Below are 26,654 nucleotides of genomic sequence, written 5' to 3' on the forward strand. Positions count from 1 at the left end.
CCAGACTTGGGCTGTCACTGTTCTTTCCCTGAGGCAGAACTCAACTCCCCTTCTGTGTTCCTTCAAACAACTCATCCCCCTTCTCAAAGGTGACTGGATGCTGCTGTGGTGCTCTGATGGGTTCATCAGGCCAGATAGCCTCCTCCTGCCCATCAGTGCTCTTTCAGTTCATCCTTCCCACACCTTCTGTGGCATATCTTTTGAAAACACACAAGCATACAAATGTTCCCCTGCCAGCAAAACAGTCCAGTTCCACTGAGCCAGGTTCCATCTGTGGCTTTCTGGATCACTAATGGGACTGCTGGCACCTCTTGACATCCATAGCTCCATCAGCGTACAAAAAGATCTCATATATTTCCACACTCACCCTTGACTCAAGAGAAAAGTGGTAGCCATGATCTGGTAAAATATATTTTATTTCTTTATAAAAAGAAATAGTATGAATTATCTGAATTTTCGTTTTCCTAGAAACCTTTCTCTGTGTAAAATTAATTTGTGTTGTACATACCACAAAATACTCCATTTACAAGTTTTTGTTTGCCTTTTTTTCTTTACAAGTGTACTAGTCTAAGATGTACCATGTCACAGAGAACACAAAATATTGCTAATATCTGGACATACTGAACAGCTGAATACAGGACTGAATGAAACTCAACCATAAATTAATGTTACAATGTAAAAAAAAGTCTAACCACACCTCTGAGTTTGACTGAGTCCCCCTTGTGAACCAAACAAAGAAGCAACACCACCGAGGCCGCTGATGGCAGTTCAAAACCCATATAGTACACTGTCCCTTTGTGGTTGCCATATTGTATAGGTAAAACCATATCAATTAATTGATTTCTTAATCTCTCCTGGTATGGGCTGCTCAACCAGGATTAGCATTTCACTTAAAGCACTTAACAAAGAATTACCAGGATATTCATCACTGACATTCTTATTTTGCAAAACTGTTCAAAACATGTTCTGTTGACACAGTGACATTGTACAATTGAAGGTTTAGAATACAAAACAGATTCAAATATGTATTTGTGACCCAAGTTCTGTAGTTTCAAACTCCCAAGAACAGTTTTATAATTGAAGACAAAGAGCAGCAATAAATGGGAAGGTTTCACAAATCTTTCAGCATAGTATCAAATGGTTTTGAGAGGTCAGGAGACCAAAATTTACATGATGAACCCCTTTTGTCTTTGCCCAAAACTGAGATGCAAGATTTTCTTGTCTGCAAGTGTTGCTTTATTAGAAGATGTATGCATTTGTGAAGCTTACCACCACCATAACAGTAGTAGACTAACAGTGCAACTCCAAATTAAAGTCAAGACATTATAAACACTGCTGAAATTTGCACTGCAAATAATGATAGGCATTATTGATAATCTATATCCTTATGATGAAAGGGAATGGGATGTTCACATGCAACACACACACACACACTGTATTGTGTGGATGTTCCACAGACAGCCCCCTAAGTCACTCAATTATTGTAATGTGTCTCCAAATTTTTTAAAAAGTTAATCTGTTTGTGGTGCTCAATCTAATCCATACAAGCACCCAGGTTCAGGACACTTCAAAGACCTGTGGTTAATCTGTTGCACAAAGTGAAGAGAAGTGAAAAACAAGAGGTATACACAGGCCTACTGCAGAACGCCCAGTCTAATGTTAACCAGACACATAAGCCCTCAAGTTTGCCATTGTTACACCTTGACAGCTCAATTACTAGTACCATACTCGGCGAAGTGGCCACATGCTGTCCACCCCATGACTTTGCCATTGACAAATATGCTTTGCTAGGCACATGCACAACTTGTGGAATTCTTTGGTGAGGTTAAGGCAGAATATGTTACCTGCACCTCTCCATTGCTTCTGACAGTAGGCTTTATGCAATACATCCTCTTTCTATCATACAGGTCCCCCACCCCCCTCAATTCTGTACTATTATTTTTGCCTAAAGTTTATGTTCAAAAATCGTTGACAGAGTGGGAGAGAAAGAGAGTGCACTCACATGAGCCTGAATGATTGAACACAGGGATGAACTCTGCTTGCTATCCAGCTGTATACAGCCCCAATACATGCTGCACTCACACTTAGCTACACAGATGAATGGCTCACCAGAAGCAAGTTCAAATGGCCTTCCTCCATGAAACTGATTTAGAAACAAACCTTAAAAAAACTGCACCATGACTTGCCCTAAGCAAGCATTTCACATTTAACTTGTTCCTTCTGGAAAAAGTTCAACAAATATGCATAGTTGTCAGCTCAGGAAATCTGCTTAAATGAAAAGAAAGTCTGTTTGCACTACACAGTCTGCCAGAAAGAAATGGCGAAGGTTCAGGCAACAAGCTTACACCTTGTTGCAAAGCTTGTGTGAAAAAGCAGGACCAAGGGAAACACAGCTGGGGGGCAGGCAGCAGCTATATGGCTGGAGAGTGTATCTTTTTGCACATATGTGTCACACTCACCTGTAAGGGCAGCTGCTTAAGCTAGTCCTAATGCACAAGTTCCATGAGATAATTTGCAAAGGCTCTTATTTCAATGTCAACTAAAACCTCTGTTGCATATAAAGTGATTGGTGAAGAGGGAAGACAGAAGATGCTACCTGAAGGACTTTGCACAAAAAGTGTTTCAAAATGCCTAGTACCCGTATTGGAAAAAAATTGTGCTTTAAAAAAAATCAATTTCCCTTACCCACCTGCATTTTTAAGAAAATATTAAATTTCTGCTAGGAAAATACATGGAAGCACTTTCCCATTACAAACTGAACCAGGCAACCAAAAAGCAAGAGCACAGTAAAGATTCAACACTGTGGAATGTTAAAACATAGCTATGGGCTACAGTGTGGTTAGGCAGCTTAGTGAATTAATTGCTTAGGAATTAAAAATAAATTATTATAAAATAGATTTCTGTACATTTTACATATCGACCTATCTACATATATAGGGAGAAGCAAGCTGAATGAGTGGATTAACTCTGGCAAGTGCTTCCATATTAATCATTAATCCCAGCCAAAGTCCTGTCCAGTCATCTGGTAGAACTTCATGTTGAAAGGCCTGTAGAACTCCCGTAGCCTCTGGACCACCTTCTGGTCGATGTTTGGATGGGTCCGCCCTTTCGTTTTGCCCAGGCAATGCGGCTTGCTACTGCCTTCTGCCTTTTTCAGGCACGGAAAGCCCTTGGTCTTGTTGAAGTAGAAGTGTTTATCTGTGATGATCCTTTTGAGACCCAAGAAGTCCTGGACTCGGCCTAACTCGCCAGCAGGGTCACTGATTAGCCTTTCCCCACTGACAAAGAGAATCTGCCCAATAGGGAAATAGAGGAGCCAATTTTCCAGATGCTTGGCATAAATGCCAATCTGAATGGCACTCCAGGAGGTATCAATGAGGCCCGTAGTCCTGTTTTTGAAGGTCAGGCTCTCGAAGGTGGGGATGTCGGGCTTCTTGGACAAAGTTTGTGTGTAGTCAGAAATGGCTCGGGTAACCGGGTCTCTCACCACCACAATGAGCTTGGTGCCTTTCGACATGGCAGAGATGCGAGCAGGTGCTTCCTTGGTGACAAAGTAGCTGGGAGTTTTCTCCATGGTGATCTGCCCATCGAGGGTTCTTGGCATCAAATCTCTGCCAAAGAGAGGAGGGAGAGATGAATAGATTGGTTAGAAAACAGAGTGTCATTTATTTAAACAGTCTTAAATTCCTAACAAGATGACTTGATTTGCCTGGGAGGAACAGTGCATTATTTTGGTAGAGTGCTCTCTGAGTCTAAATGGCCACACACATCAATATACAACCAAACATTAACAGACCTGTACTTAAACTTAGCATTGTTCAATTAACAGTTTTGCACAAGCTGAAGTACTAAATAGTTTCTGAAAGCAGATCCTGTGATTCCTGAGCTTTCCATGATACAAAAAGTGTAGAAATTAGACAAACAAATCTGCACTTTCTCTACAGGAAATCACTACATGTGCATAATGCACTATGAAACCAACAAACAAGTGGATCTATACCCAACCAAGGAACCTAGAATATTTATCAAGTACAATAGTACTTTGAAAGAGTTAAAAACTTAAGCCTCAAAAGGTAAATACATATATAGATAAGGAATTACATAAGATAGCTCAATCGGTTGCACTATAAAAACCACCAAAACCATTCAGCCCATAGGGTCTTCTTTAGCGGTCATAATACATTGTGCACACACATCTACAATCAACCAATAAAATAATTTTTTTAAAGTCAGTACAGGGTTGCATGTGAAACTGTTCTTTATTGGGACTCCAAATACAGACAAGAGTAAAACCAGGCCTCAACTTATCCTGGAGTTCTGATCGATCGATCACATAAATAAATTGATGCAACCATGCTGTACTGGCTGAGCAACTTCCAGTGTGTGTTCATGTGTCAACCAGTTATGATCCATAAAACATGCCATAAACTGCTACAGTGGTGCTTGTGCCATGACTCTTGCAAGCAAAATAGAAGATTTCATTTATACAAGAAAACTTCCGCAGGCCAGTATGTTTAAAATATGGCTCAATTTAGAAACATTGGACAATCACTGTCTAACATTCAGATTTATAGGCACATTAGGGCTCCCACAAATACAGCCAATCCCCCGAGGTCAGCCCCCCTGGAAGAAAAGCAGCCTTGGAGGGCACACTATGACATCACATTTCTGGCAGATGAAGACACTCAGTAGGAATGTGATGCCATAGAACCCACCCTCTGAAGCTGGTATTTCCTCCAGAGGAACTGAGCTTCAGTGTCTTGGGATCAGTTATAATTCTGGGAGCTCTCCAGTCCCCACCTGGAAGTTTGTAAGCTTAGCATTTACAAGAATAAAAAGCCGCATCTCTGGTTTGGAAAGGAGTTACCACTGCTCAGTTGAAATGACAACTATGAGAAACCAAGAAGATGTAAGATTTTTGCTTTAAAACATTGATGATTTCTCTTGCACCCCACCCAGCATGTATGAAGGTTCATCCTGTCTGAGGCTGCTTGGCAACCCAACCCAAAGACAGAAAGTATAGTGTGCAGATAAGCAATGAGGAGGGCTACGGTTAAAAGTCCAAGAGCCCTGCTTGAAAACAAGATGGAAGCTAGGCATATATTTTAATTAGCTCATCTGAACATGGAAATGCAAGTTATCTTAGTTGACATTACAAGCACAGCCCATGCCCCTCAAGCAACAAAAGAGTGCAACTTGTCAAGTAATTCTCTGAAGAATATTTTCTCCACAAGATGTGCATAAGTAAAGTAATATACTTAGACTGCATATGGGATTGGCCTGCTTTGCTCATTAACCACTTACACTAATGTAATAAAGTCTTCTTACTCCAATAGCTCTAATCCCCCCCCCAAGTGTTTTCAGACCCTAAAACCTTAAAACCAGTTCACCTTCCTTTATTTACCACCATACATTCCTCAAGAAAGGACCCTCCAGACAGGACTCTCAAGACTAATGTAAAAAACAGTCCAAAGACAGATACTCTTACAAAGTCAATTGACAGGCATCCACGTGGTAATCCAATAGCTGAAGCCTAATGCCTTTTGTGGCAGCTTTTGTCTGCACAGAGGGACTCTAGACTAATCTGTTGACACTTTTCAATAAAGAAAATTGAGGGAAGGTCTGAGGTGGAGAAGGGAGATAAAGATGACAAGGGTTTTACATGCTGCTCCTATGTTTGATTTACAAACAAGCCAGCAGGCACAACAAACAAGTTCTCAAAGTAAGGCAACAGAAATGCTGCATTTTGGTACCACTGAGATGAACCAAGAAATGCTAGAAAGTTAGCAGTTTGGTAGCAGAGACATTTATGGTCTTTATAGAAGTTAAGGGAAAGATTTGCTTTAGTTTAAAAATGGAATTGTTCAGAGAATTTAGTCATTTCCTGATCAAATATTTCTCACTAAGGAATATCAGTGGTCTGAGGTGGAAAATGTGGAATGGTGCTTTTCTAATACCACCTTAAGACTAGTCTTTCTTGTTAGGCAGGCCTAATTTTATAGTTCACAAATAAAGTTTTGGCCGTTTCCGCACGGCCTCCTTCCGCCCCCACGCCACCAAGAGTGCGGGCGGGCGCATGTGGGGCGGCAAGTCTGCTAACGAGCGGCCGGAGGCCGGGCAGATCGGGCAGGCTGCTCCGCACGGAGCCGCCTCTGCGCCCTCCCCCGCCCCACTCACGGTGTCCTCCTCGTCGCCTGGAGGTCGGAGGACAGTGTGGCGGGGCTGTGACGCCGTGAGTGGGGCGGAGACGGGAGACAGCGTCTTCCCGGCGGCGCGGTTCGCACCGCGCCGCAGGGAAGACGCTCCCTCCCCAACAACAACCCTTTAAAGGGTTGTTGTTTAGGGCGGCTTGACGCCGCCCTGGGGGGAGGGAAGAAGAGTCAGGTCGCCGCTGCTGCAACGCCTGGGGGCGCCTTTTTTGGCGCCCCCAGGCCGTCATAAATGGGCCGTGCGGAAACGGCCTTTGCCTTTTCTACTGCATGCCATTCAATTTCAAGAGACTAGTAGGATCATTAAAGCCAAAAAGCACACGACTGTTTAATGTTTAATGCTTCAAAGCTAAAGATATGGACATAGGTTGTCATAACTGGGCTGAAAGAACAAATGATATGAATAGAATAGGTCATTTCTTTCCACTATTAGCTCCCAGGAACTTCACTTTTCTGTGCATCTGTTGGGGAGAAGGGAGTGATAACTCACTATATCCAAGACATGGGATGCAGAGTTGCTACTTATTGTCAGAAGCATGGCAGATTATGGACATGTCATGATACTTTTACAAATTGCACAAGGGAGTGAACAGAATAGAGCCAGTGCTGGAGTGTAAACCTGACCTCCTCCTCAAAAATAATGGGATACAATTTTGAGAAGGACAGTTATAAATTGGGCACAATTAAGTAGCCAACTCAAGAAGCCAGTAAAATTATTGTCTTTCCCTGTAAGATGGGACTGGGCAGTTTTCTCCACAGAAATTGTACTGAATTCCTCCAGATCCTGTCACAGAAGAGAAGCTACTTGTAACTAGCCAAGGAAGCATTCTGTGCTCCCCAACATTGTCATTATCTACACAGCACTGCCAGTTACAAACAGCTTTACAATTGTTCTGCTTGCCTTGGTGACCCCTTTGTGAGACACATCACTTTTATACCCATTTAAGGGGTGGCAAAACCAAGTCCTCATGACTGAGGGCAAAATTAGATGTGACAGAGTCCTTATGGCTGCCATGAGGATGCCGCTGCCATTTTAAAGTTACTTGGAAATGCAGCACAAAGCTCCTCCTGCACATACACATTTCCGAAAGAGCTGCAGAGGAAGCAGACATTTTGGTACATAATGCGTGAGGGGAAAGTAAGAGTGCCTCAATCTGCCATACTGCAGGCTTTATCAGGATTCAACCTTCATGGCATTTTTAAATTATTTTAAATATAGTATTATAAATATGGCATATTAAATTTATTTATGTGGCAGCTATGAGGATGTATTCATGTCTAGACTGGGCCACAGCTAAGGTTTAACAGAGTGGTCTCTCAACCAAGTTCTTCAGCCCTGGGTTGCAGTATCCTGTATTTTTCAGGACAATGTCAGTTCATCATTGTACATGCAACAAACTGAAAGACACACTGAAACAAAGTCTGCAATGAAAACGAAGGGCACAATCTGAAAATATGCCCTACTTTACAAGATTCTGCTCACCTAGGTTTTAAAATTAGGTTTTCTGGGTACAGTGTTCACAAATGCTTGGCTGTTCTCTGTTTCCTCTAATAAGAATTCTAGGGAAATCTCACTGGACTAGAAAGGCAAGATCCAATGTAATTCTAGTAAAGCCCGTCTTTCACAAAGAAAGGTAGTTCCAACTAGTAAGAATCTCAGGGGTCAAATGAAAGAAAGTGGAAAGAGAAGTGGCTGATAGGATGGTAAAACTTTGGGTAAGGGGGCAGAGATTTGTAGGGTGGAATTATTTCAACTACAATAAACATGTGAAATTGTATTCATTTTACCACAATGCTCAAGGGTATCAAAGTGATTTCCAGGATTTTATATCTACACAACTCTATCAGATGCAGAATCTTTTTTGCTGTTTCATATACCAATCAAATTCCTACATAAGCAAGACCAATCCATCTCATTTGTATTCCTGAAGTGTCAGCACCACCACCATTAAAGTCAACTGGCTTCAAATCAAAAGAGACAGAATAAGAATACCTTTGGAAGTTTACAGTCCTGTGCCTAAATCTAACCCTAACCCCAATCTGAGAACCCCAGTGATGGACGTGAGCCTTCCAAATATCTTTCTACCAAACGCACATCAGAAGTTGTTCACCTATAAAATAAGGATCAGCTGTTCAACTTGACAAAGCAATATACCCTAACAAGAACACAGGACCAGAGTCAAATTGTGCCTTTTTAAGGAATAGCTGGCTTCTTGCTATCACTACAAGACAGGGATACCCGGGAGAACAAGGCAGCCAACTTTCAGATTCATACTCCATACCAGCTATGCAGTGTAGAATCACCAGAATGCAAGAGGCTATCAGAGCAAATTGTTTGCTAGCTCTGTGTGAAACTTTCCCAGCCTTTAAAAAGACTAGTTTACTTTAGTATTTAAAATTTGAGGATGTATCATATGCCCACTAATGATTCAAGTCCTCCTTTCCACAGATTTTTCACTGGCTCATTCTCTTACTGCACTGAGAACCCCAAGACAACAAACCCTTTTTATGATCTCCCACTAAAAACAATTCTGAAGTAGCTGTTCTCATTACATTTTACTGCCCTGCAATTTAGCAGATGACTTCCTCGTGAAAAAGTATCACTCAACTATATTGACGGCTGGGTTTTTTTTAAAAGTCAAGCAAAACCTGAGGGAGTTGTAGTATCCCAAGACAGGCAGGGAACATGTCTTGCTATTAAGAAATAACTCAGCTTAAGAGTTCCATAATACTTTTCCAGACAGTAAAAGCCTAGTACCTTTTGCCATCCTAGGTTCCTAGTTTGCCCCCAACTTTAACTTTTCTCCATCATATATACTTAAACCTTACGTAGTAGAGCGAATAGAAAGATTTGCAGGCTGCCTTCACTGGACAGACTTGCCCTGCTGTGGGAAGCATGTAGTTTGGCACATTTTATTTGCAGGATGGGATGAATAACAAATTAAGCAGTACTATAAACACACTAGTGATGGCCATGCAATCAGGAGCAGTAGTGGGTAGTGGTTAAGAGCAGGGGTACTCTAATCTGGAGGAACCAGGTTTGATTCCCCACTCTACCTGAGCTGTGGAGGCTAATTGGGGAATTCAGATTAGCCTGTACACTCCAACATACGCCAGGTGGGTGACCTTGGGCTAGTCACAGTTCTTCGGAGCTCTCTCAGCCCCACCTACCTCACAGGGTGTTTGTTGTGAGGGGGGAATGGAAAGGAGTTTGTAAGCCCCTTTGAGTCTCCTTACAGGAGAGAAAGGGAGGATATAAATCCAACTCCTCCTTCTTCTTCAGATGGGAGCCTACCACTAGGTCTGGTCAGTTTGGCACTGAATTATTTGATAAACAGGTTTGCACCTTTTAACTCTGCTAACTGAAACAGACTGGCTGCCCTGAATAGTGTTAAGGATGGGACTGCCAACTCTATGGCCCCTTCCGCACACGCAAAATAATGCGTTTTCAAACCACTTTCACAACTGTTTGCAGGTGGATTTTGCCATTCCGCACAGCTTCAAAGAGCACTGAAAGCAGTTTGAAAGTGCATTATTCTGCATGTGCGGAATGAGTATGTGATTTGGGAAACTCCTAGAGATTTTGGCATGCATTCGCAGGAAGGAGCTGAGTAGGGATGTGTGTCTATAGAATCCCTCCTCCAAAGCTTTTGTTTCTTCCAGGGGTGTGTGGAGATCACTTGTACGTCAAGAACTCCAAGCTCCATCCAGTAGATGGCAACCCTAAGTAAGAAGAAATATTTACAGGAACTTCAATTGGTAGGGTTTTTTTAAAAAAAGAAAGGAAAAGCATTTCTTTATGACTGACTTAACTGAAAGTTCATATTGAAATCAATGTTGCTAGTCTTTAAGGTATCTCTGAGTAAAGCAGCAGCAGAACAAGGACAGGGAAAATGAACTCATCTGGGTTGTAACATACCATATACAATAAAAGCCAGTTGCTTTTAAGTGCACTGTTTGGAGGGAATATAGTGAAGCAACCCGCCACAAAGTCATGCATGGGTCAACAAATAGATGACCAGCCGTCAAAAAACTGTCCTGGCATACAGGATGGAAACAAGGCTCAAGCATCTCTAGTAGTCACAAGGCCTTAAGCCCCTTCAGACGTATGAACACAGTCCTTCTATATTCATATTTATTATCTATTTAATTATTAACCACTGTTTTATATGAAGTTTTAGGATGTTTTATTGATTATTAATTGGATGGAGCCTATGTGTTTGTTTATTATGTTATGATTTGCTCCTTGTTCAATACTGTTTGAATTTTATGTTGTTCACCACCCGGAGCCCTTCGGGGATCGGGTGGTATAGAAATATAAGAAATAAATAAAATAAATAAATAAATATATTTCTATTCTGCCTTTCTTCTATGGAATTTCAGATAGTCCAAAGTCCCCAAGATAATCTCTTACATCCAGGCTCTGACCAGGCCAAGGCTGCTTAGCTATAGCAAGACTGCAGCATCATGAGCCCTCAGATTATACCCAGGGACCAGAAAAGGAAGATTCATGATAGGCTAGCACTGTTACATGCATCCCTTTCATGTTTACAGATGAGCCTCTCCACTTTTACAGTTGCAGCGGCCGCAAGCATAAGATGTAATCACTATGGAATACAATTGGTTAGACAAATCTAACTTTGAGAATAAACATGAAATAGCTAGAAGGAAATTATGCCTGCCGTCTGCAGGTGCAACCTTCAGTAAAACTGGCTTGTAATTCCTCCACAAGGCAGTAAAGGATTTCTGTCTCAGTCTGGAGAAAGGACAGGTTTAGCAAAACTGCAGCACTGAAGGCATTTCAAGAAAAGCGGACAAACATTCTTATTGAATGGAATGGTAGCAATAGGCAATGTCAAGACAGTATTTCCTTTTTGGTACTTCTGAAAAAGAAGCCAGGAAGTGAAACTGCCACCTGCCTCACCCATCACTCCCACCGATAGATAGATTTGGTTCCTTAGAGTCTTCAATAAATGGCTTGACTCTACAAAGATCTCTTTTACATATAAGCAAGTCTATCTGGTTCTTCTTGCTCATTCTGGGTTCATCTCATCCTCTGCAGGACTCTTCCCCACTTAAAGATCACTACGTTTTGCCCCTGCAAGGAGAGGAAAGGGAAAATAAGCAGCAATGCCTAGATAGTGGTTAGATTCACTGATGTTTGTGCCACAGTTCTTTAGACAGTCATCACAATCAGGGATTCATTTTACACTCCTTGGTCAGTGGGGTAGCCAAGTAATCTAGAATTATTTCCTGTATATGTGAAAGGGAGAAAAGATCCGGCTGGCCTCAACAAGGGCCAGGGCTTTTACTGCCCTGGCCCCTACCTGGTGGAACAGGCTCCCTAAGGAGACCAGGGCCCTGCAGGACCTTCCACAGGGCCTGCAAAACGGACCTGTTCCGCCAGGCTTTTGGCTAGCCGGGATGACCATCTGAACCTCATACCACCCAGGTCTCCCGTGGGCGGGAATGGGGTTGGGATAAGTCACCATCTGCAAATTTTAAATTGTTTAAATTCTGTGAATTTAATATTGTTAGTAGATTGTTTTTATATTTGTATTTATATTTGATATTGATATACACTGCCCTGAGCCCTCCGGGGGAGGGCGGTTTAAAAACGTACGTAAATAAGTGAGTGAGTGAGTGAGTGAGTGAGTGAGTGAGTGAGTGAGTGAGTGAGTGAGTGAGTGAGTGAGTGAGTGAGTGAGTGAGTGAGTGAGTGAGTGAGGAGTGAGGAGGAGGAGGAGTGGAGTGAGTGAGTGGAGCAGGTGGAGGAGGAGTGAGGAGGAGGGAGGAGGAGTGAGGTGGTGGTGGAGTGAGTGAGTGAGTGAGTGAGTGGGAACAGGTTTCTTGGAAACACAGTGAGTCCAACACAAATGGAGTCAATGAGAGAAGGCAAAAATAAAGCAGCCAAGTCACATTAATCTTCTGATCTTCATTACTTAATTGTAATCCTATTAATATTCTATCACCTCCCAGAACTATTTTTTTAATATGGATGTACTAGTCAGTTTGTAAGGAGTGTCTATTTGGAAACAGCTGCCACCATTGTAGAAGGATGCTTGGAATCTCCTGACATTTTATGAAATTTATCATTATTTTGTGTTTGAACCTATCCCCAGGGCAGCTATTTCACGAACATACACAGCATACCTCAAACAGGGCCGGGAGTGTAGTTATGGGCAGAACACATGGAGTCCTCAAGAACTCCCCTACCTTTTCTCCCATTTGAGCAATGGGTTTTTTGTTGTTGTTGTTTAACTTGGCACAATGACAGGCACCAAAACAAGACCATGATGCTATCAGCCCAAATGGGTTCTGCATTGATCTCCTAACTTCCTGCAGTTGTATTATTCATAAGGGTTTCCCTACTCGTGGATTTAAGATCTAAAGAGAGTGCAAGGGGAGAGGTAGAGAGATGAGAAATATTTTCATTTAGTTTCCTGTCTGTTAATGGGCATTGCATCAGTCCACATAAAAGCAAGACTTCATTCATTTATTCTGTATTGATGTATTCTTTATCTCATACTATATTTTCACCATTTGAGTCCCTACTTGTTCTTCTTGGTAATGTATACCCACCTGTGGTTACCCCCCTGGCTCTGCACTGGAATAACATTTTAATTGTTTTTACTAAAAGTTGTCAGCAACCTGGTATTTACTTTACAAAGAAAATGCAGGGAATGTTTTCAATAAAATAAGCAAGTGTGACTTTTGACCCACCTGTGATTGAACCGATGTACCCAGAGCGGAGAGGGGGAGAGAGCATGAACATTACTAACACTATAGATTGTCAGCACAAGCACACCATTTGGCTATACTAATAGGTATCTGCATACGTTTAAATTCAATAAGAACCAATCCAGAGAAATTAAGAGCAACACAGAAGCTTTTCAAGTGGCAAGAAGGAATGTAGAATTAGGAAAAAGTTACAAAAAGCAGGCAAAGTTTGGACATTGTGATTAATTTCCATGTAGCTGTTGCTTGTGTTCAGGCCTGCTACAAATTTGACTCATGTTATTCAGGAATAAAAGGCTAAACAGGAAGGAAAATGTCCATGATCCAAATGCCTGCAACACCATAAAATGGTGAATGTGAGAGCTTTAAACTTAGGCGGGAAGAAGTGACAGGCAGGGGGAAAAGCTTCTTTCTCCTCTGACATATTTTTTTTATCTGGGCTGTCCAAACAAAAGGTGAGGCAGCTTTTTAAAAAAATGACATCTTCAGGACATCGTATTTGTGCTGTGCATAATGGACCAATGACAGTATAGAGTACACTGCTCTCAAATTGATCCTGTTGTCACTACTGAAATGGTGCTTCTATTTCCATGCAAGGAGTAGCGAAGTGATAATAGTGATAATAGCCAAACATAGGCCATTTCCGCACGGGCATTAAATGGCGGCCTGGAGACGGTAAAAACGCCATCTCCAGGCCGCCATTCGCATGGGGGGCGCAGCTGCAACGCAGCCGCGCCGCCCTCGCACCACCCGCCTGGCCTGAAGCCGGCGTTTCCCCAGAGCGCTTCCCAGCGCTCTTTTTGGGGAAATGCCACCGTGAAGCCGCTGCCGAGCGAACGGCAGCAGCTTCCCGGCGCCTCCCCCACCCGGCACTTACCTTGTCCCCTGGCCTCCGGCGCGTCGCCGAGGCCTGGGGACACGCCCCCCTGCCCTGCGCCGCTGGAGCAGGCGTGCAGGGCCAGGGGGCGTGTCCCCAGGCCTCGGCGATGCGGCGGAGGCCCGGGGACATGCCGGGTCGGCCGGGCACCGGCGCTCCGTGGTGCCGGCTGCCCAGCTGTTCCCAGGACCATCCGTGCGGACGGTCACAGCGTCGTCGGGTCGGCGTCAGAAACGGCCATAGATCCTTACAGATACCATTCATTTCATCAGACTTCCAAAACTTCCATTTCAGTGCTAATAGATCTGCCTGACTTTAATTTATTCATTCATTCATTCATTCATTCATTCATTCATTCATTCATTCATTATATTTATATACCGCCCTCCCGGAAGGCTCAGGGCGGTGTCCATCAATAAGAACAATTTAAAACATCATAAAACATCATAAAAATCAAATGCATAAAATACTAATTGGCAGAAGGTTTCTGAAATAACTGGTCATCATTTGATGCCACTGTTCATAGTTGTGGCTTTCAAATGAAATTCCCAGGAACTCTGGGTTTCCTCAGAAATGTGTAGAACAGGCAAATTGCTCAGAAAGAAGGTTTGTTCATGTGAAGGGCAGGGAGAGACTACTGAGAAAGAGATCATACTCTAGCCATGAATGGAAATCACTTCTATACAGAGAATTCCCAGTCCAGATTCTTGGAACTGAGCTAGTTTATTTTCTGGACAGAATGGGTAAAACTGAGGACACTGACTTAGAAAGAGTGTGTCAGAAAGGAACTATTCTCTTGTCAGAAGGGGAAATTATACTGCATGTGTGAGAAGATTTCCCATTCCTAGTTCTTTAGTAGGATTTACTTCAAATGCTGTGAGGTAATCCTAAGGCTTGAGAAGTCTGAAGGGAGGAGTAAGCTGTGTAATATACCTTTTCATATAGTTTATGGACTCCAGTGTTACCACATGAACCACTGGGTACTAGTGTGGATATAATCCATGAACATCTTCAAAGTCTATCATATTTTAAAAACATTAATAACTGTGATAAACTGAAATCTTCTCAAAAAGCCAACTACCATCTGTGATGAATTTTGAAAATATCTTAATATCTGTAAACAAAAACGGCTTCTATCCTTGTTGACTATATTCCCTTCTAACCTAATCCCCTGAAGTGTTAATAAAATTCTACTATTTATTTGTTAAACCTTCAAAAATGTCTTGTGTGGTATTATGAGGTAAACCAAAGAACATGAATAAAGATTACCCCAGTTCCCTAAACTGGCTCAGTTAAACCTTATTTTAGAGATAAACAGAGTAGAACAATTGAAGAACCAAGCCCCCCCCCCAAAAAAAAGATTATATATACACACTGAAAAGCTGACCAGCAGCAAAGAAAAGAAAATCTAAGGAGGTGGGAGATTTTACCACTCATGATCACAGTTCACAGCCACTAATTTTCCTCTTTACATGCATCTGCAAGAGGAAGCATTGGGCTGTTGAAATCAGCATGAACTGCGGGACCCAAGTTTCCCCAGAAAACTACACAAATTTAGAATAATCAGGAACATTTTCATTTCTACATTTTCCAAAATTCACTGGGTTCCCATGTCTAAAGGCCATGTCTAGAGGCCAAAGAGTAGAGTTAACCAATGTGGAATTAGTTTCCTAAAAGGCAAGAACTTGAAATCTACTGCTCCTCTTTTTGGTGCTTACACTAAATTAAGCACTATTTAAAGCAGACATGAATTGAATAATATTTCCATGGCAAACAGGCAAACGGAGTCTATGTCACAGCTAACATAGAGCAATATAGGAGATCCTGTATTTACAAGCCAGATATTCAAAGCCAGTTCATCCCAACATGCATATGCCAAGGCTGTTTGCTAAAGTTTGATCCAGTTTGTATCAATGGAAACAAAAAGGAGACACGGTAAAATACATGACTCTGTTGCTGTGCCATGAAATAGTTCTGTATATAGATCCTAACATTAGAAGTCATTTTGAGACTATGGTTTTAAACTGAAGAACACTTGCTGCAAAATGTGCTACAGATGTATTAGAATAAATGCAGATTCTGAGAAACACTGAAGAAACCAGCACATCCTCAGTTTTTGATGCACTTTATTTCTTTCAATAGCTGGTCTTCTAACTACTGGCAACCCAAAGTACACACTAAAGGAAGAGCTCAGCATTTGTAAGCCAGATAAACCCATGACCTGAATATGTTTGTACAGCACCAATTATACTTTCATCTGCAGCAGCAAAAGGACTTCAAGCCAGTCAATTGCCTTGGACTAAGTATAGTTCCTTTCAAAAATATGGGCAAAGTGTCTGTTATCATAATCAAAGAAAATGAGAACACATCTCCACATTTTTATTCAATCTTGCTTGTTTGAGGATGGCTTTCTTCACAGCACAAGAAGGACAAGTCCTCCATGAGAAGTCAGAATTAATTCTCAATCTATGAGAACTTCAGCACATGAGTTCTTGTTAAGACCTCCTTCTGTTCCCAGATTCAGCCTCTCCCCGGAAATATTTCACATAATATAAAGATGTTAGTAGATCATACATCACAGAACAAAGCATGCTGGACCTTCTTCGTGTCAGAATGCTCTGCCTGGGTACTAGTGTCTACCTAGCCCTGTTTCTCCCATCATACAGCTTCAACTCCTGTGGGCTGCATTCAGATTTGACTCTACAAAAGCCAGGCCGCCCCTTACCTCCCGTGACTACTCTACCCCTTAACAATCAGTCTGCGTCAGCACCTATTGACAATCACCCCACTACTTTCTCAGCTTCAGCATAAAAAGAGATGGTGCCTTAACTGCACAAAAAGCACCCTGTTGTGGGAAGTTCAAATTACAACATTGTGTGAGGTTAAAAGCCCTGAACATGACTGACTTGGGGGTGGCAGCCATGTGACCAGCCTGCTACCCATGTCTCTTTACACAGACCTGCATGGGAGGCACTAGCACCATCCGAAAGTACAACACACAAAAGAAAAGGGAGCGTTCAAGGCACAATATGAGGCTGTTCTATTTATCAAACACTGCTTTGGTCCATTGGACCAAGCAGTCAAGGAGCGGCAGTTGAAAAGCCTTTTCGATGATTTCTCCCTACACAAGCAGCTTCCTGCATGGGGGTCAAACTAGATAATTTTTAAAAAGAAAGAAAAGGGGGCTGTATTTTTTATGGTTTAAATTGTTATTATTCTACACAAGATGACCTTGTTTGAAGTCTGCATTCAGATCAAAATAGAACCAAAATTCTCATTCCTCAGTTTCCTGTATATTTATAAATAATAGCCTATCCAACCCAGCACACTGCCCTTAAATAGCACTCAGGTCCAACACAATGGCCAGTACCAAGCATCTATTTATTTTCAAGCATGGCTTCCAGCAGCTGATTCTCTTAGACCCACATATAAAATAATTCTCTTCTGACTTAGATAAATGAATGGTTTCAAGGAAAAGTCATATGAGACTCTGCAATAACTGCCTGAAATGCCTAAATTGCTTCACTGCATAGTCTTCTGTTCAGCTGCAGCACGTACAGGAATAGTGAGAGAGCAGACTTCCCAGAAATCTATGGTGTTTCACCTCACAGAGAACGAAGTTAGTGACTAAGACCAGCTCTGCTATGCTGATATATTTATGTAGGGAGTTAAAGGCCCCAGTTCTTCCAAGTGGCCTCCAGGCAACATCAAGCTCTGCTCCTTCCTGAGGAAGTTCAGTTCTTTGGCTTCTGCCTACTACCATTCATCTCCTGGTCCAAGGTGCCCATCCATTCCCTACTGTCTTTCACTTGGATATACAGATCTGTGGATGTAGGAAGAGCTGGAGAGTGATCCAATATTATTTGTCAATAGTTACAATGCAAAGAGGGGCAACAAGTAAAAGTAATTATTTAATTTTATAATCTATATTGTTTATTGTACCTTGTTAACCATGCCACAAAAACTACGTTTATACCATGACATTTTTAAGTGAGGAGAATTTTAAATTCAGGGTCATTTAGCTGTTATTTGGGGGGGGGGGGTTCTTCCTTCCTAATAAATATGTTACTTCATTGGCTTGTGCAACCAGCCATTGTGCAGCCAGTTACTTCATTGGCTTGTGCAACCAGCAACTCTCCTTCTGCCACATCTTTTATTTTGAAAGCCTGATTTAGTACCTTTCTGAAGATCTCATGTCTTAGTTTCCTTTGTGCTCATCTCTTTTTCTCCCCCACTCCCCTAGGTGAAATTCAAGGATTTAACACCTCAAATCCATCTGAAAAAGCTCTGGGGAGAAACTTTAGAAATTAACCAAAGAATGTTACTGAAATCCTGCTTTAGAGGTAAGAACTCTTGCTGGTTTATCAAGAACGTCTGAGGGGCTTATATTTACTAATTTCAACTGAGATCACAATATAAGCAAAAAAAAATTACCCACGTATCTGACAAAGGTGCAGCATCTGGAAATGTCACTAAAAGAGCCAGAAGGTGGCCCAGACATTTTACTGCTGTACTCCATTTTCCTCCCATTTAGCTTTTTTTAAAAAAAAAAAGTTTCCAACATACACACACAACGGTGTTTCTCGCTTGCACAGTGATCTTTAAATGCATTTTAATACAAATGAGATTGCCTTCTCCAATCTCCGGTTATTGGATTGCTGATTAGTCAAAGACGACAGCCATTGCATCTGAAATTAAATTAGCCTGGTCAAGAGTAGTCAGCATCAGCCACGAAGCATCCTGGACAAGAAAGCGGTTGCGCTACTTAAGGCTCGCGGACATAACTAGAGCTGCCAGGTTCGAAAACCAACTTGGAGGACCAACCATCCCTGGCACCATCAAGAAGAAGCCTAATCTGCTGCTGTTTCAGCTCAGCATAAGCAGCATGGAAGTGCTACTGATGCTGAAGGAGGAGAGTTCTGCAGAGAAGCGCAGCAGCCTATGAATGAGTCAAGGCAATCAAACAAAGAAGGGGGGTTACTAAAATCCTTCATGTAGACAGTCAGTCACAGAATAGCTACCATGAGATAACAACCTCTGGTTCCTGGCTGAGTAAACAAACCTGTATCAAGTATAGTTCCTTTCATTAAGAGGCAATTTATTTGGAAACAATTCAGGACATGTATATATGCTAGAACTTCAGGCTTGACAAAAGATGCATGGAGGAAGGAAGAAAAGATGATATTTTGGAAGCTTGGAAAGTGAAATTAGAATAGGAAGCAACACACTAGTTTCTCCTTTGGAAAACAACAGCTGCAACAGCTGTTAGAGTAGCAAGGTTCAAGCAGTATTTTTGGCTTAAGGAGTCAAATCAAGGTATCTTTAAAGGGGAACAACTGAGGCATGAAGGTCCCCTCTGCTGTAGGTATGTATGATTTCTAATTACACAGATACATTTTAATGAAAGACTATGCATTTCCAGCTCAGTAATTTGACAGGGACAGAGCAAGGTTGTAATTAAGAAAAGCTCCCTGCTCTCCACCATTAAGAAACTAGCTGCTCCCTCAGCCCAGACCAGTGGCGTTCCTGCCTAGGGACAGGGGGTACCCTATGTCCCCGGGCGCCCCCCATTTGGTCACATGGGGGGGCGCCAACATTTCAGGGTCGTTTGGGTGTTTTTTAATGTTTTAAGTGTTTTTTCACGTTCAGGCCTGCAGGGGGCGCATTTTTAAGGCTGGCGGCACCAAAATTTCAGGGTACCATTCAGAGACTGCCCTGATAATACCACCCAAATTTGGTGAAATTTGGTTCAGGGGTAGCAAAGTTATGGACCCCCAAAGGGGGTGCCCCCATCCCCATTGTTTTCAATGGGAGCTAACCTGAGATGGGAGCTACCCATTTGAGGGACCATAACTTTGGTCCCCCTGAACATAACGTCACCAAACTTGGCTGGCATCATAAGAATAATTAACAGATGATACCCTGAAAATTTGGTGTCACTAGCTTTAAAAATACACCCCTTCCAGGCACCCCAAGAAATTTGCCCAAGATTCGTTGTTTTGCAGTGACTTTGCTCCATTGTAGCCAATGGGGAATTTCTGAGTGTGTAGGCAGGCTGCACATTTTTGAAGATAGAGGCACCAGACTTTCAGGGTGGTTCCAGGAGGGCCTCCTGGTAATAGCATCCAGGTTTGGAAACCTTTGCTTCTGGGGGTTCAATTTTATGGGCCCCCAAAAGGCTTATTTTGTTTCCCCGCTCCTGCATATGAAAGCCTGTGGGCTGAGTTCTCTCAGAACTCTCTCAACTCCCCCCCCCCCCACTCCAGAAGAAAAGCTCACCAAGCTTGGATGCTATTACTGAAGGCCTCTTGGAGCCACCTTGAAAGTCTGGCTCCTCTATCTTCAAAACTGTGCAGCCTCAGAAATTCCTCAATAGCTACAATGGAGCAAAGTCACTGCAAAACAAAGAATCTTGGGCAAATTTCTTGAGGTGCCTGGAAGGGATGCATTTTTAAAGCTAGTGACTTTCAATTTTGTTTTAACCAGGGACCCCAGATTCTCCCTTTAAGGTAGATTTAAAAGAAGAATCTGAGCTCCCTAGTTTAAACACCATTGAAAGTGATGCTGTCTGGAGGTGGATTCCACTGGAGGTGTTTTGTGAGAGATGATGCTGACATTTGTTTGGTAAATGTTTTGCTGGGGGTGATTTGTGAGAGATTTACATGCTTAATACCCACTTGCACTGGCTTGGAGTTGTTTCTCAGGCTAACAACCTACCTCATAGGGTTGTTGTGATTAGGAAATTAGGAAAAGAGTTGGTGGGGAGAGAGCCATGTATGTTTTGATGGGAGGTGTTTTGTGAGCTGGTACAAAAAATCATTGTTTGGTCATGGTGGGGGAGGGTGGCCGTCCATACGCCGGGCAGGGGGGGGGCACCAAACTCAGGTTTTGTCCCCGGGCGCCAGTTTGCCTAGGTACGCCCCTGGCCCAGACACAGGCAATTCTGTCTCGGGGCTTACCAGAAGCTAGAGTAACAATTGCTCTTTGGAGCTTGAGAAGAGAATTCAAACCAAGTGAACCCTCTATCTAAATCAGTCAACTTCACGCTGCACCTCCAATGAAGAAACATTTTAAATCAACTTAGTGAGTCAGAACTCTTCATCGAAGGTAGATGCCTGGTGGCAAACATGAGCCTAAGATCATGGAGCACTTTCCATCTGAGGCCAAACCCAAGGCTTCCTGACTGCAACAAACAGCACTTTACCTGACATAGCACTACTTCAGCAACTGACTTCTTCAGGAAGGAAGGTTTCACTGACCCCTGCAACTTTAGAGGGCAGGCCTGCCTCTCTGAGAACTTCAGCCAACTACCTCTTTCTTCACGAAGGTACTACTGTATATGCTACTGGTCCATGGAAGGAGAAAGCAAAATGACATGCAACTGGCAAGGAAGTGTTTGTTTCTTTTTCTGTGTGCCGTCAGCTTTGGCAGAACGTGTTGTTTCATCTGGCAGTAGAGGGAGGACTTTTTTGAAATAAATATACTGGTGGACAGGCCGGGTGACAGAGAGGTGGGGTTACACATCAAGATACACCTCTGAACCAAGGGACACAATTGCACTACATCACATTATACAAAACTATTGTGCTATAGAAGCTCTGTAAGTCACACACGCCAGCATTTTAAAAAGAGGTGGAAGAAAAGCAGGAACAAACATTTGGGAAACATATCTAAATTTTTTGGATTAGAAGGCCAAGAAGATTACGTCAAGACTATATTTTGAAACAACACAAGTATTCTACAATAAGCCAATATCTGTGACCAAAAGGCCAAAGCAGATAAGAATGCAGAAAGATCCATTTTCAGATCTTCTTGAAAGAAAAACAGCCTAGCAGTGAAGCAAATTGGATCATAGTTTTATTTTGTCTCCCTTCCCTCATGTACACCCACCCATTGCAATTCCCCTTCACTAACCTGCCCTCTGCCCCACAAGAAGAGTTTTGGATGTATACTCCACCTTTCTCTCCTGTAAGGAGACAAGGTGACTTACAAGCTCCTTTCCCTTTCTCTCCCCACAACAGACACCTTGTGAGGTAGGTGGGGCTGAGAGAGTTCCGAAGAACTGTGACTAGACCAAGGTCACCCAGCAGGAATGTAGGAGTGAGGAAATACATCTGGTTCACCAGATAAGCCTCTGCCACTCAGGTGGAGGAGTAGGGAATCAAACCCAGTTCTCCAGATTAGAATCCGCCTGCTCTTAACCATTACACCATGCGGACTGCAGATTCCTCACCCAAAAGAGACAGAACTCCCTGCCTCCATCCGCTTGCACCACTTTTATCAAAGGCCAATCCTCCTCCTTGCTACAACACCCCCCACCCAGAGCAAAGAGATCAGCCATTCAGATGCCAGTTAAGCTTATTAGGTCATAAAGCAGCTATAAATGGATATATAATTACTTGGGAGACACCTGCGCTAAATTTAACAAGCCCGCTTCAGCACAGAGGATGACTGTCAGTTACTCTTCCCCTGCCCCAACCCTTTGCACCGTGTTCTTCAAAATTATCAGCTGCCCAACATTTCTAGTCCTCATGACTGAAGCAGAATCTTAAAACAGTGGCAGGTGCTTATGGCTGAATTCTAGCCTCTAGCCAGAAATGGCCATGCATATGTGGGCAAAACAGTTTCTACATTCCTTTGCTCATTACCCCCTGACTCCTTTCTAGGTGGCTCCATGGAGCATTCACTTCTGCTGTAAATGCCTTGGCACATGACAACTTTCCCCACACTTTTGCCTGGTTCCCCCCCCCCCCAAATCCTCCCCAAGAGAACTTTTAAAAATAATATATGGTTGACATACCACCATAAGGATATATGAAGTTACCATTTTTAAAAGCATTCCCATGACATTGGGAGGAGGGTTTGGAACCACAGTAGGGCTGGGGAAAAGGAAAATCGTGTGGGCATGACTTGCAACAAAATGTACCTTTTTGGCCACATAGCATCCAGGTTTTTACAGTCAGAAGAGCTGTTCAAATGTGTGTGCATTCATTTACCAACCCTGTGGAAATGTTTGAGTGATCACACCCTTGCCTTTTATTTAGGTATGAATTCTTATGTTCTGAAGACTATTTTAATGAATTTCTATGGGTCCTCTGGGAAGGATGGAGATCACCAAGAAAAATGGATGTTTTCCCTTCTCTCAAAAAGATAACTGGAGACTCTTAAGCTAGGCGAACTAGAAGAGAGAGGATTCAATAGAGGATTTTAGCAGAATTCAAAACAGCTTAGCAACTGATATAAGAAGCTCAAAATGGCAGCCCCACCCCCAACGGTAGGGATTATAAGCTAAAGGTTCGCATCCTGTCAATTATTTAATAATGGTGCTTTTTAAAAAAGAGAACAAGAACATAGCAGACCGCCCTCCCCCAAAATATCCTGGTATTCAGTACTAGTGAGTACCATCACAAAGAGGAACCTGTTTAATACCTCACAAAATGTGTCACCAAAGTAAAATGCCAGCCCTGCATTCTAGATGTATACATCTTTCCCAGTACTCACCAATTCATGAAATTTGGGCCGTCAGTAAAAACATCCCTTCTGGAGATATTTGGCCTGTTCCAAGCACATTTAGGAAAGGCGCTCAGGAGTCAATTCTCAGTTTACAAGGCCAGTGTTTAGGAGAGAAGAAAAACCTATAGCTCTTGCAAGCTATAGGATATCCCAATTCCGCTGTTGTCTGTGACAGTATTCCAACATCAGGATGAAGTTCTGATTTCATTAGTTACAACCTCTACTGACCAGGGGAATTCGGCAGTTTTCATTCATCACACATGGACCACAGGTTAGCTGAACTGTCAAGTCAACCCTTACTTTTAAAGGACCCAAATCTTTTTTATTTATCCTAATTTCTATGTATATTTTAGACTGCCACTTTTTCAAGGAACCAAGGTTATAGGTAGCTGCACTCCCCCACAGAAAAAGCTCAAATACATTAAAGTAATATATTTAATTAGCACCCAAAGGTCACATAATTAAAAGCAAAATTTCAAGTTCTCCAGAACTCTTCATCAGGGTAGATATTCAGTACAAAAAAATGGAAAAGATTTTAGGGCACAGTGAACAGCACCAGGGTCTGCAACATCATTCAATGGAATACAGAGGCATATAGCAGACCTTAAGTGAGCCCTTCTAAGTCTTACCTTCACTACCTTAGAAGAGTGTAACTCTGTTCAGAATTGCATCATTTACTGTATTAGATGGTGCTGAAAAACAGTTTTAACTTACAAAGACACCAAGGTCCCTTCTGCACATGCAGAATAATTCACTTTCAATACACTTTCACAATTGTTTGCAAGTGGATTTTACTATTCCACACAGTAAAATCCAACTGCAAAGTGCATTGAAAGTGGATTGAAAGCACATTATTCTGCATGCGTGGAAGGGGCCCAAGAGTAGTGCTCCCTCTGTGAGTGAAGTTAAAAGTTTGCTCACTGCTTTAATACTTCCGTTTGTCCTAATGAGAGCAATGACCTTACTTTTCAAAATGCCACCTCAAAACAATGGCTAGGGGTTATGACCAGAGCTTAAATACAGCAGCCCTATCCCACTATAAAGTTTGCATCTTTGAGAACAAGTAGATCTTCAGCTAACTTTTCACTTAGATGTCTTAAAAGAAGCAGAGTTGCATCATCTGGCAGTTCTGACCCATACCTTTGTACCGCTCTACAAATACAAAACAATGTATACTTGAATTTTAGGTAGAGAAACTTGCTAGGTCCCAATTTTGAAAGGATTAAAAACACAACAGGAAAAGCAAATGGGTGTTATCCTCCTGATCAGAAAAAGGAAACTTGAGGCTTTCCGTTCCAAGGAAGAATGGGGCATGGGGGGGGGGGATTAAACCGGACCATGGCCCAGAGCTCCAAGTGCACAGACATGCATGATTTGTTTCCTGCTCCCATTATCTCATTTTTTATTTTCACTTGGAAACTTATTGCTCCAAAAGAAATAGTGCATTAGGAGTCTTCACAGAGTAGGAAACAGCAACCATCCTTTGCCATTTTATCGAAAAGACACTGAACCTGTGGAGGGCTACAGGCCTGTTGCATCTAGCTACACTGTTCCACATAATATAAAGATGTTAGTAGATCATACACCACAGAACAAAGCATGCTGGACCTTCTTTGTTGTAGAATGCTCTGCCTGGGTACTAGTGCCTACCTAGCCCTGTTCCCCCCCATCTATTTGAAAGTAAAAATACATTTTTGCATAAATGCTCTTGTATCAAAGTAACGTGTTCACTAATGTACAAAATAATGGTTTTGACAAAAGCAATGTGAAAAAATGAATGATAATTCTCATATTCGTTCAGGACTATATTCTAATGAGGAAGCATACAATTTTCTCAAGTGCTGCACCTCAACTGACCAAACTAATATCTTTACGTGAAACGGGATTATAATAGAGGAGCCAATCTCTAGCCAATGTTTTTATTTGGTAAAGGAATCATATAACTATATGATGGTTTATATCACTTGCCACAAGTTACATGAGCTGCAGTATGGGGAAAGAAAGGATCCCTTAAACACCGAAGTCTAGAGAAAAAAGTCTGGTTTGCACATACAACATAATGACGTGGTAGGCTGTTGAAGTTGCCACCACAGCAGTCAGCAAAAGTCTGCTTCGAGCTTCAGCTGCTGAGATAGTCAGTTTCAGTCCCCTGTATGTGTAATTCAGGTCTGATAATACCAGTGGCAGGGGGTATGGGGAGAAGAAGTCATAGCAAAAGTCAACAAGCCCTCATGTTGTACCAATTTCAGGTAATATGAGAAAGTTAAACAGATTGGGGGCTGGCAGTACTGAAATTCCAATTTTCCCCTAAAGGATAGTAGCAGCCAGATTCCTCATCATTTTAAAGCACTCAGCAAGAAGAAATCTTTTGGATCTTTGGCATCTAGCTATATAGCAGTAAATTTGATTTTAACTGATGCACAGTAACTGGATTTAGATTTGAACTGCTTTTTTGTCCTAAAGCAAACTGGTGGCACTACAAGAGACATTACTCTAACAGCAAAATTTGCTTTCATAAATTGTTCTTACATATGTGCCAAATGGATGGCAATGACTGATTATTCAATCTAAGGAACCCAAATGTTTAGATCATGGCGCTACTGGTAAGAGGTAAGCCAACTGAACTTCTCCTGGAAGTCCTCCCAATTAGATAAATTCTGCACAAAACTCATCAGCTTTGAGGATGACGCACAGCTTCAATTTCTTAATGACATAGTAGAGGGCATAAAAACCCATGTCCCTTGGCACAAAACCAAGGGTAAGATATTGAACTTTAGGTCTAGCATTACATATATTAAGTCTTTGAGAACAATGGGACCAGGTCCGAACTTAGCAATTTAACACAGAAGCACTAATGCTGTCTTCAGACACCATGCACTGACAACAGGTGCTATCAACAGAACCTGTAATTAAGCTACAGGGATAAGTGGGACCTGGTATTGGTTGCCCTTTGGAAGCCAGATGGCAAACAATCCAGCAGAGCTCGGGTCTAGTTATTATCCTCTTAACTCATTGATTACCAGTCCCCTTGTCAAAAAAGGAAAGGACTTGGAAAGAAGGATGGATGTTTGTCTTCCAGCACTAACCAGGAACAGGAGTTCTATACTGAAGTCAGAACATTGAAATCTTCCATGTATCTCCACAGCTAAAAGGTTGCTCAGCAAGGAAACTTTCTCATGTATGTGCAGCGATACCATCAAACTATGTTCACAAGTCAAAGTAATGCCTATGTAAGGAACAGATCAGTGATGATGCAGAAATCATTGTGAGAATGTGCTAGAAACATTAGCAGCAAGCAATTCTAGACGATCTAGACC

The 26,654-nt window shown here is 42.2% G+C and overlaps 1 protein-coding gene across 1 annotated transcript in view; it reads right to left on the reverse strand.

The window, feature by feature from the left end:
- Nucleotides 1-398: 398 nt before the first annotated feature.
- The window catches only part of LOC125429854 (heparan sulfate glucosamine 3-O-sulfotransferase 3B1-like), a 37,290-nt gene continuing 11,034 nt past the window's right edge, over nt 399-26,654 (reverse strand). Inside the window, exon 2 of the mRNA XM_048491384.1 lies at nt 399-3,611. Coding sequence (XP_048347341.1) covers nt 2,993-3,611 — 619 coding nt within the window. The 3' untranslated portion in view covers nt 399-2,992. The remainder of the gene's footprint in view (nt 3,612-26,654) is intronic.

The sequence above is a fragment of the Sphaerodactylus townsendi genome, linkage group LG03, assembly GCF_021028975.2.
Source record: "Sphaerodactylus townsendi isolate TG3544 linkage group LG03, MPM_Stown_v2.3, whole genome shotgun sequence".
NCBI lineage: Eukaryota > Metazoa > Chordata > Lepidosauria > Squamata > Sphaerodactylidae > Sphaerodactylus > Sphaerodactylus townsendi.